This window comes from Calliphora vicina, chromosome 3 (assembly GCF_958450345.1).
Source record: "Calliphora vicina chromosome 3, idCalVici1.1, whole genome shotgun sequence".
In the NCBI taxonomy this organism is placed as follows: Eukaryota; Metazoa; Arthropoda; class Insecta; order Diptera; family Calliphoridae; genus Calliphora; species Calliphora vicina.
The window spans coordinates 66,001,358-66,013,923 of NC_088782.1; the positions used below are offsets into that span (position 1 = coordinate 66,001,358).

Genomic DNA, 12,566 nt, shown 5'->3' on the forward strand with positions numbered 1-12,566 from the left:
ATTTTAACACCTGCCTATGAAAACGGTAAAATGAATCAATTTCATTGGTTCATAAAGCACACACAAAAACAACAAAACCAACACAATGTTTACTTTGCTCATATAAAAAACACACAACAAACAAACACACTCTATGAAAAAAGGGGAACTCTCATTGTTGTGTTTTATTTACATTTTATTAACAGAGTGTGCATGAGTGTCGCAATGAGAGTGAGAGAATGAGACAGGGTGTTGTTTACCGTAAAAAACATAAAAATGAACTAATAAGAAAGAACAGCAGGGTATGAGTGTCTTAAGCTCGCTCTTTTATTATACTCGTTAGGAAAATAGCGAGTGCTAGTATTTCAAAAGAACTCTCTGTGTTTATTTTTTCAGGGGGTGGAGTTGTTTTTGATAAGCACAACAAGGAGAACAGAAACTTGTTTGCTGTTCATTTCAAACTACCAGAGTCTTATTAGAATTTTGTATTTATTTTTGTTGCTTTATTTATGTAGCCATCTCTTTTTATTACTTAGCATGGAGATTAATACAAAGAAAGAGCTGGCTATACTTCTTATTGGTATTTTATTACCTTTTTTAGTTGTTGTATTGTTGTAGTTTAATGGAATTTTCATAATGTTTGTTAATACAATGCAACCAGTTCATGTTGGACGGTCTTTTGATTAACATCGTTAGTGCGCAGAAGCTATAATATGCCTTGGTTGTCGTTATACAAACATTCAATTTAAAACTAAAACGTGCGTCTAAAGGAATTTTCGCTATAAATTCTCTACGGGAATTTCTTATTTAAAAAGCTTATATGCTTTCTAATGCCAAACGGTCTTATTACTAGTGGGCTAAAAACAAACAAACAACAACAAAAATATAGTACCTACAACCAAAAAAATAAAATAAATGAAAAAAAGTGAAGAAAATAAAAACCAACAAACAAACGATTTCATGTTGTCAAACTATGTGTGTGTTGTAACCTTGTACGTTCGAAGAGTTTGTGTTTGACCTGTTAGCGGTGAACACTGTAGTTTCAGCATTTAACGGATGGTCCACACAATTTTTGCTTTGCACGAGTGTTTCTTACTTCTGCTTTTTTGTATTTTGACACGCAGTGTAACTTGAATTTTTACGTGAATTTGACAATATTTCTTGTTTGTGTACTTGTAGTGTGGTTGTTATTGTTGTTTTGTTGGTTGGAGTTCAAATATTTCAAACCAACCAACAAACAAACGTGTTTGTTTGAAGTGTAAATATATAGTATTTTTTTTTTATTTTGGTTCGTTGTGGAGTGCAGTTTTTCTCCAGCAAATATTGTTTTTTTTTTTTTGGTGTTGACTGTATGATGTTGACCTTTTGGTAATAAAAATAAAGGAATCCAAACAAAAGGTGCTGGCTGTTTTGAAAATGAATAAATAAATAAATAAAGGATTGTATTACAAAAACATACAACAATTACCATTGACAGTGTAACAGAAATAAAAGATTTTGCAAAAACAAAAGAAGAAAATAAATACAAACAAAGAAAAACCTAAATTAAATTTTATGAAAAAAAGTGCAATATTAAAATTTATTTTAATTAAATAAAACTATTAAAAAATGGCTGCTTATACACAATTTGGATATGGTGGTTATCCGTCGGCTTCACAGGTGGGTGACTAAGATTAAAAAAAAAAATAATAATAAAAAGTTTTTTACTAATCGCCCGTATTCAGTTGAAATTTTTGACCATAACAAAATTATAATAAAACTGAAAATTTAAATTTTTTTAATAAACAAATTTTCGTTTTAAATTTATAATTGTCATTAAGTACAGAATACGGGTTTGAGTTTTATATAGCTGTGACAAAAAATACTGGCAAATTTAATCGAAAATTTCGAACAAGATTTTACATGTGAAGAAACAATTAAATTATTAGATACAAAAATTATAAAAAACAAATAGGTGACGTTAGGAACTAAATGTAATATGTATTTTTTACAACCAAATTGAATCTTGTTGCTCTTGACCAAATAATGCAAAATATAAAAAAAAAATTATAAATTTTTCGACGCTACTACATTTTTTTTTTAATTTAAGATCATGATAAAGATTTCCGTCACATAGGTAATTCCAGGAAATATCGTCCCCTCAATAAAACAATAGTGTATAAGCATATACACCATTTTTTTATAGCATAATAAATCTACATAACTGATTCTATATGTGGTCAAAATTTGGTGAACTTCTACTTCCACAAAGTGGGTCAAAAGATCAATTGAAATATTACTTTTGTTCTAGATGTCTACTAACACAAACATTTTAAACTCAATTATTTCAAAATGGCAAAAAAATTTTACACTATTGTTTTATTAAGGGCACGAACGATATTGAGTGGTTTGGAAAATAAAGGTGTTAAAGTAACCATTTCATTAGTTTTATAGAAAGAATTCCCCAATTAATGTTTAAGATTGGACTAGAACTCAATAAAATCAAGCTTAAAGTAATCAAACCCATCATATTTACAATTTAATAACGGACTCAAAAATGATTTTTACAAATGTCAAAAATCAAGCACAGAGAAATATGCACCCGAATTTGTTGCCAATCGAATGATTCGGTTTCTCACATAGAATTTTTCGGTTCTATCGATAGAAAGTCAATTGACAAAGAAGAATTTCGGTTGAAGCAACCAAAATTTTGAATCATTCGAATGGCAAGAAATTCGGTTGCTTACTCTGTTAATAAAAAATGTACAGCAATCACAAATATATAGACCGATAATGATTCGCAAATGAAACCACGGAAAAATTACTTAAAAAAAAAATGCTTATGATTAAAAAAACGATTGGAAAATGTATCATAAATGATTCGAAGCTGATCAAAAAGCGAGTAATAAAGGTTTCCTTAAAAAGAGTCACGTGTAGGGTACCATTTTCTCCAGACAAAACTTTCTTTTATGATAATGATATAAGCGCATTTATGACAGTCTTAATAGCGCAAAGGAGTGCAAAAAGACTTGAATATGATCTCAAAATAAAAAAATGCAACAATTATTTTGGAAACCATTATAGAAGTTTTACCTTATATTCTCATATGCAATCACAGAACCTATTGGAAATTAAGTTCGGACACATTGTATGACGTACTTAATAGGTTATGAACAGGGAGCAAACTGTATTCCAAGTTCGACATACATTAATATTAAAACATATTCGAATATTTCCGAACCATGCTAATTAAATAATGACGGTTTTTGAAACCCATTTGACTTCCAATAGGTCGTATTGGGTAAATGGATTGTACTCTATAAAATTAATGATTCCAGAAGTAGAGAGTGGAGTAGACCACAAGTTTTAATAAAACCACGAAATAATTGCTGCTAAATGTGTGGTCTATCTTCAAGCTACTACTATTTGTGTTGAAGATTTTCATAGAATCTTTCATCAATCGAATTTTTGCTGAAAATAAACAAAAGAGGAAAATCGATCAATAGATTACGTTATCGAAATGTCGACTTTTAACAAATCGAAATATGTCAAAAAGTTTTGTTACAACAATATAACTCTATCTAGTTAGTTTATATTCTGTGGGACATGACTGAACACCCGAAGTTTCGTGTTTTATTTATTGATTTTTACATTTGACAAATTTGTAACAGAAAATGATTTTAGTTGAGTATTCGTCTGGATTATGTTCCCTCCGTTAGTCGCAACTGATCTGTTTGATACAAGCAAAAACAAATTTATTGTAAATTTTTTTTAGTCCCCTAAATTTTAAGCTAGTTTTTGATAAAAATATATTTTCACTGCAATTTTATTTGTATTACTCTTTTAAATAATTTAAATTTTATATTATTTTTATGTTTACGAAATAAAAAGTGAAGAGATTATTTTCAAATGCGGCTTAACTTTATTGATATCAATTTGATCAAATAGCTTTAAAGATTTCAAAGCTATTTGAGGATATTAAAAAAAAATGATTTAAATGAACATGGACACCTTTCGAAACCTCAAAAGAAAATGTTGTAAGAAATATTTATGAGGAAAACACAAATATTTGTTTAAAAAGAATGAAGATCTTCAACATTTTATTTTCAAATAATAACTTAAAGCTGTCACAAAATAGCAACCCGAAAAACGATGCCAGATTTAATTATGGGACAAATTGAATCACCGAATAAAAGAACTTAAAAAGTTTTGTAATCTCAGAATGTCTGCAGAAAAAAACTGGGAACTTATTAATATAGGGTGTTTGTTATAGAGGCGTAGAACTTTAAATTTAAATAAAACAGTAAAAAACTTTTAAAATATCCATCCAATTCGGTTTATTAGTTAGATAATTTTATGACATTAATGTTTAAATATGATTTCGGACATGTGGCCGCCGCGGCTACCGCCTGCATGACGTAACCTGGAGGTCCAATTATCACACACTTTTCGCATTTTCGCTTCTAAGTGCTTGATCGTTTCTGGTGTATCTGCAATGACCTGTCAAACTTTGTTTATATATTTACATTTGTTGTTAATGATAACAACAATATTTAAATTCGCATTGATTTTGACATTTCTTCTACATTTGAACCAAACCGGAATGCCCGTAGTTTTTGAATTGTATTTGTTGCCGCGACGCTCACCATGTTAATTCATTCGCCTTGACAAAAAACTTTGCAGTAAATCACTACCTACAATATATTTTTTCAATTTCCGCAAGATAAAATCAATTTTAGAATTATGGTTTCTAGGGTAAAGTTGCTTAGAATTCTTCATTTGCCACCCAACGACTTTTATTTTTTTTTTTCATCCCGATAGAACGATCTATCGAATTGTTATACTGCTCTCACTTTTTAACATTTATGATCATGATGATTTCCCAGAGTATACGGGAAATCATCATGAATAGATTCACAATTGAACAAAGCTACCAAATTATCCAAATTTACTTTGAAAATCAGTCATCGATTTGAGCAACTTATAAACGAGTATTTTATCGCAAAATTGTGTTCAGTGATGAGTCTTTTGCTTAACGGGTTTATTACAACCCAAAAATGCACAGTTTGGTACGGCTTGCATGCTGGTGTCATCATCGGACCTTATTTCTCCAAAAATAAAGCCGGATCTCGAGTTAGGTCAATTGTGATTGTCACCGCACCATGATCAGTGACTTTTTGATTGAAAATATGGAGAGATGTGGTTACAACGGATGGCACTGCGTGCCATACGGCCTCCGAAACCATCGATTTATTGAAATCAAAATTTGGCGGTAACTTGATTTCGGACCTGGCCTCCAAGGTCTTGTGATTTGACACCTCTTTCCTGTGGGGCCACGTGGTATATGATGATAAACAAGCGACAATTGACGCCTTGGAGGCCAACATGGTTCGTGATATACGGCCAATGCCCGAAAAAGTGGCCCAAAATTGGACGTTAAGAATCATTTTTTATTTTTTTTGGATTCAGATCTACAAGGTGGCGCAAAAGTAAACTTCCGATGTTTTTTGGCTGTAATTAAAAAAAAATTAAAAACTTTGATTCTTCTTGTGGATTATTTTTATTTGGTCTTTTAATTTTTTTTACATCAAGTTGAGAATATGATGTCATGATAAATGGTCGCCGCCACAGTTGATTGTCATTTGAGCCCTTTTTATGGCATTTTCCATCACTTTGACCAAAACTTCCGGCGATAGGTCCTCACATTCTTGACGGATATTGTCTTTAAGAGCTGCAAGAGTCTGAGACTTGTTGACATAAACCCGCGACTTCAAAAAGCCCCACAAAAAGAAGTCTGGAGCGGTCAAATCAGGCGATCTTGCTGGCCAGTGCAAATCGCCAAAACGGGAGATTAGGCGCCCGGGAAATGCATCCTTCAGTTGTGGCACGTGCAGTGTGTGCCGTTGCACCGTCCTGTTGGAACCACATGTTTTCCAATCTCAATTCATCAAGTTGCGGCAAAAGAACTCGTTGATCATTGCTCTGTAGCGCTCACCATTCACAGTAACCGTTTGGCGACGTCTTCGAAGAAAAAAGGTCCGATGACTCCTCCAGCACACCATACAGTGACTTTGAGCGGGTGTAATGGCTCTTCGTGGGTTACACGCGGATTTTCAGTGCCCCAGAAGCGTAAGTTTTGCTTATTTACGTACCCGGTAAGATGGAAATGGGCCTCTGCGACGAAGTTCACGTTGTGCCAAAGTCACCGACCGATTAATGGTCAAATAAATAGTCAGCAATATTCCGCGTTCTGGAGCAGTGTAGCGTAACGTTGTTTATTAACGTGTATTTCGCATGTGTTTACTACACAAATGTCAAAACAGAACTGACATTAGGGGCCAATCGCAAAATTTATAGCATTTTCTGATAGAAGGATTACTTTTGCGCCACCTTGTACTTTTTTGTTTTATTTTTTTACAATTTAAATATCTATCGGTCTTAAAATAACCCTTTACAATGGTTAATTCGAAAATTTCTTTTCGTTACACGATAAATGTTTGAATCATCAATTTGTTATTAAAATCAGCATTCTAGGAGTGTTACTTATATGGATTGATTTTTTTTATTTTTTTGAAGGCGGAGAACTTGGAAAAATAATTTTTTTCATGTAACAAATTTTAATTTTGAAAACTGGAAAAACATTGTAATATTCATTGTAGCTAAATTTTTTATTACAATAAAATTTATTTTAAACTTTAATTTATATTTTAGCTATGGCTTAACTTAGATATCCATGCTTTTTCTACATACTTGTGTGCATATTTTCCAATTTTCATCATGAATAGAATTTAGCCTGTTCGAGAAACTGAGCAGGTATTACGTTAATTTTATGATGAACATAATTGTTCACCAGAGCTATTAATTCAAGAGGCTATTGATCTGATCTAATCGATTATACGCATCCCATATAACGCTGCAAAGTGCGCACACAACATTTGATTAATGCTGCGCATCCCGTAGTTTTGACAATGATCCAAATGAGATTGAGATTGATTGAACTTTCCGAAATACTGCCAAATAAAAAAACAAAACACTTTATATTTATAGTTTCTATGGAAAACCGAGATTTAAAAAAAATTATCATCAAAGTGAGTGCTGCCCAAACTGTGCCTTTATTGAATGAAGATTTGGCCGATATGAGGCCTCCACCTCGCTTGATGTTTGTTCATGTTATTGTAGCAAATTTTGTGTTCCAAAATTAACAAAGACGAACTTATGATGAATTATGTGCGATGCCCTTCCAACAATCGATATTTTCGCACTTAGTTCGCTAGTCAGACATCATGACGATGTCAATTAGGAGCCAATTGACATCCGACAGACTTTTTGTTATTACTCTAGAAACGATCTAAATCCTTAATGCGAATTACGCCTGAGCCATTCTTGACAGCTAGCTTGATAGGATGCGTTATAACAAATCCAGCCAAGACACTAATGGAAATGTTTGTTCTTTATTTACCGAAAGAAATCGATTTTTGTTCAAATTACTGTATTTTCAAAAATATGCTTGTTTTTGCACCAGTCCTCGGTGGTCAATACCGGCCAAAAATCCATAACTTCTTTATTTCTTCATAAAAATGTTTGGAATTTGATATTTGTATTAAGAAGAACATAACCGATCGATCAATAAATATTTCGATGTTCAAATAAAGGGTTTGACCAAAAAAGCATGGACGTTCTAAAAGTATCAAAAAAAAAATAGCATGTAATTGGCTGAAATTTAGTTCAAAAATAAAGAATAAAATATGTGCTAAAAAAAAATTCGTCGTTAAAATTTCGGATTACATATACAGGGTTCGGCCAAACAATCATGGACGTTTTAAAAGTATCGAAAAAAATAGGTTATTCATGTAAATGCCTGAAATTTATTCCAAAAATTAAGAATAGTTTAAGTGATTGAAAAAAATGTTCGTAAAATGACAGATAATTACAGCTGAAATTTATAGTACTTACTCCTACAGTATTAGATGTAATTTACACTTAAACTCTAATAGCCTCTTTTAATTTGTTCTGGCCTTTCAAACTTTTTTTAATTTAATTTCTATAGATTTAAAACTAGTTCCTAATCACTTCAATTTTATATAAAAAGAACACGCAAAAACTCCGTGGAATGGTTAACTGCTAACTGTTTTATAAAAACATGTGCTAATTTGCAAAAAAATATTTAAAGAAAAAAGCACAGGCTAATTCGATTCAAAAGTAAAAAAATTTTTTCTAATATTAAAATGACAAGAAAAAACCATTGACTTTATAGCACTATAAATAACCATATAGTTACTTTATGGCCAAAATAATAATGATACTGTATGTTCTGAAGTGTTAAGAAAAATTTACCATCAAAATTTTATAAAAATTAAAAAATAAAAAAAAAAAACATTTTTGGCCGGAATTTACTACGTCTTTAGAAAAAATCGAATAAATTTATTTATTATTTATTATGCGGGATTTTTTTAAATTTTTAGATACTACAGGTAGGCCTCCATTTACGCGGTTTGTTGGGCCCAAAAAAATAGCGTGTAAATCAAATTCGCGTAAAAAGAGGTTCTATTTTAGAACGAAATGCTTTTGTGGGCCAATAATTTTTTATTTCGCGTAAAACAATAATCAGTCACATAACAAAAACGAAAATGGGACCTAAAAATCGCGTTAAATAGAAAAAACATATGTACATACATACATATCTTCACCTTAAATGAAAACGGACGTAACTACACAAAAATTTAAAATCGAGTTTTTGATTGATTAAACAATTGCCAAGAATATTCTATTATTATTGATGTAGTTACATCAGCTTGCATTTAAGGCGACGATATATACTTTAAGTAAACTTATTTTATTTGTACTTTTAAAAACTTACTTAAAACAAAAGTAAAGTAAACAAGTAAGAGTGCTATATTCGGCTATGCCGAATCTTATATACCCTTCACCTTTGTTGTGGATGCATTATTATTTTTTATAATTAGTATATATGTATGTATGTACATTGCCCACTTTCAGCGTACAGCATCCTAAATTTATCAAGAACACAAAAAACAACAACAACGCCAAACGAAACAAAACACCAAAAGAAAAAACAAAATACGCAAGGCAATGAAACCAACACACATCCAAACATACGTTTAATTGTATAAAAAACAACAACAACGCCAAAAGAAACAAAATACGCAAAGCATGCACATTCAAACATACGATTTGTTGATTTTTTGTCAAAAAAACCAACACACAACCAAACAAACGTTTAGTTGTATAAAAAACAACAACAACGCCAAAAGAAACAAAAAACAAAAAAAAAAACCAAATACACAAAGCTTGCACACCCAAGCATACGTTTTGTTGTTTTTTTGTCAAAGCATGCAATACATTGTGTTTTTTGATGAAATTTTCAGAGGTTGTCTCGGATTTTTGCTCATATCTCCGTTATTTATGGACGGATTTTGCTGATTTTAATTCGCTTCTGTTTTTTACGTTTCTTGTTGTTTGTTGCTGCGTAATATAAAAATCGTGTAAAAAAAGTCACGTATTTGAAAAAATGGTTGCTAATTTGAGTTCGCGTTATATCGAATTCGCGTAAATAAAGTACCGCGTAAATGGAGGCTTACCTGTATTTTGAAAGATTTGTTTGAAACGTTTGAAATTGCTGCTTAAGTAGCTCCCAACGATTTTTCAAGCTCTTGTTGAGTTTGACAACAGTCTTCATGGTGTAATGCCTCCAATTCTTGGTCTTCAAACTTTATTGGCTGGCCTGTGCGATCTTTGTCTCTCAGTGACATGATCATTCAATCATCCAATTATTTACAATTTATAGCAGATTTGATGTGACTGCAAAGTCTCTTTCCCAATATCCTATTTAAAGGTGGAAAAGTAATTCATCTGAATGTCCATAAATCATATAATTTATCAGATTTCACATTACATCAGACAGGGATTTGTGAATCATCGTTTGTTATAGATACACAACATGATTGTATCTTACTTTTCAACTTAACTGAGAAATCAAAGAGCAAAAAAAAAACGTTGTTTTAACAAAACAGTAATGTTTAATAAAAGTACAAAAACTCTTTTCATTCAATTTGTTTTCAGATTTCAAAAATATTATAATGTTAAATAAAATTACTTTAGGTATAATGAAACATGCTGCTATTTTGTATTGCATATTAATAATGTTTGGTGCTTTTAAATAAATGAACAAAAAATTAGACATTTTTATTTGTCTTAAAAAAAATCAAAATTTTCAAATTTATCAAACAAAAAATATTTCTATATTCTAAGGTTGAAAACATTTAAATTATTTATTTTCAAATACAAGGTCAAATTCATTTTTTACTTGTTTATTAAATAAATTTCCTAAATTTTGTTATTTAAGAGCATAAAATCTAATATTTATTTTGTTTATTTATTTATTTAAAGAAGTTGATAAAAAAAATAAGTAAGAAATCCCTTTGTTGTGTTTTTAAGATAATTTCAAAAATTTTTGTTTGATATTAAGGAATATTTGGGGGATTCAAACGGTCTGCTATTAGGTCGTATTGTCATAATGTCCTAAAATATTATTTTAGTTTAAACAAATTGCTGTTGTGCTGCAAAAAAAATGTGTTTTTTTATGACAAAACAATAAACATACATATTAGGGTATTCATTCGACTAATGATCGTTCGATTAATCGAATAATTTTTTTACGAATAATTATTCGAACAATTTAAAAATGGCCATTTTCGAATAATAAAAAATAATCGAATAATAAAAAAATAATAAAAAATATAAAAAATAAAATAATTATGTAGAATAAAACGAATAAATGTTCATTTATATTTAAATTTATTAAATTGCTTAAAATTGTTCATAATTTCAAATTTAAATAAGTAATAATGACTCACAATAATTGTATTGTTTCTGAAATTCGACAAATAACTAAAGACAAAGGGACTTTCGATCACTGTAGATGAGTGTTCCGATAGCTCCTTCTATAAATATTACTGCAAGAAGTTACAATTTTAAAAACAAATCTTTAAAAATTTTTAACTTAGGACTTGAACCAATGAAAATAAAAGATACGGAATAAAATATTTGATATTTAGCTGGCGAAATATTTCAAGAATCGCACTTAATAATCAAAATTTTAACTTAGATTAAAGTGGAGTTGAATGTAATGGAGAATGTGATTTTGAAACGGTCGTCGAAAGTGATATTGTGGATGACATTTATAATGATTACATTGAAATAGATGAAGACCATGATCTTAAAATATATGTAATTAAGTGATATTATTAACCGCGTACGTAAGTGTTGCAAAATATTTAATAAATCGAATGATAAACACAAATATTGCAAACTAACGTTTTGTTGCAAGAAAAGCATGGAGTTCGTCTTATACATGATTTTGAACATCATTGAACATCTTTGTCTAACATGGTAATAAACTTTTTGCGTATTTGTAAATGCGTCAATCATGTACTGCCTGACTTCAAATTAGCCACGTTCACTGACAATGATATCAAACTTTGGACAGATTCCCTTTATTGTGTAATTCCCCAAGACCACTTTATTAAGCAAAGATTCGGCAGCGTTGATACAGCTTGATTTATAAAATACAATTTGATATAAATAATTTGGAAATAGTGAATAATTAATTTACTAAAGAATTAGTTACTCATCTTAAAACGGAAACTAAAGGGTTTGCTAGTCAATTGTTTTGTAGATAGTTCGGGAGTTAATGTGAAATTTAATGATGACTTTGTTTTCGAATGTTTTTTAACATTATCAATACTTGAAATGTTAATTTTAACGTTATTTTTTGTTTTTCTTTAACAATAAAATATTAAAAAACCGACATCAAAACATCATACTTTACTTTTTTAAAAAAATTTTAATTATTCGAATAATTCGATTAATTTTAAACGTGTGATTGAATTATTCGAACAAGTTAAAATCTCTTATTCGAATTATTCGTTTTATTCGCACAAGAGAAAAATCGAATAATTCGAATACCCTAATACATATGTAGTTCCAAAATTCTTATTAGTTTAGAACTTTTTTCTTTGAAACACAACAAAAATTTGTTTAAACTAAAATAATGTTTTAGAATATTATGACAATATGACCAAATAGTAGACCGTTTGAATTCCCCAATTATTTCATAATGTTGGAAAAGTTGTATGAATTTTGTATAAATATGACGCATTTATGTCGGTATAAGTAACTTTATTAAACTCATTTGTTATAAAACAAGAGAAATAAAAAGAAATAAATAAATATGTATGAAAAAATAAATGAAAAAAAAATATTTGAAATATGTGTGAAATCATTAATCATGATTTTAATTAATGATTTGACATATTTTGTTTTCTTTTAAATTAAAATGAAACAAAGAAATAATATTCACTTTGGTTAATTATTATTATATATGTATCTACAATATATAAAATATGTTGTATGTTTATAAACTTATATCAAGATTATGCGAGTATCTTCAGGTGTGTAGAAGTATTGGCTAACAAACTATTTATATTTTAATGACTCATTATATTTTTAGTGGAACACATATTTCATATTTTTGTATAAAACCCAATTTCTAGACAATAAATCTAATAGTTCTAATATAAAATCTTACT

General features: G+C 29.7%; 1 protein-coding gene across 1 annotated transcript in view; it reads left to right on the plus strand.

Annotated features, from left to right (window-relative positions):
- The first annotated feature begins 1,506 nt into the window (after nt 1–1,506).
- Nucleotides 1,507–12,566, plus strand: part of ara (araucan) — a 71,197-nt gene continuing 60,137 nt past the window's right edge. The window contains exon 1 of the mRNA XM_065504671.1: nt 1,507–1,638. Coding sequence (XP_065360743.1) covers nt 1,588–1,638 — 51 coding nt within the window. The 5' untranslated portion in view covers nt 1,507–1,587. The remainder of the gene's footprint in view (nt 1,639–12,566) is intronic.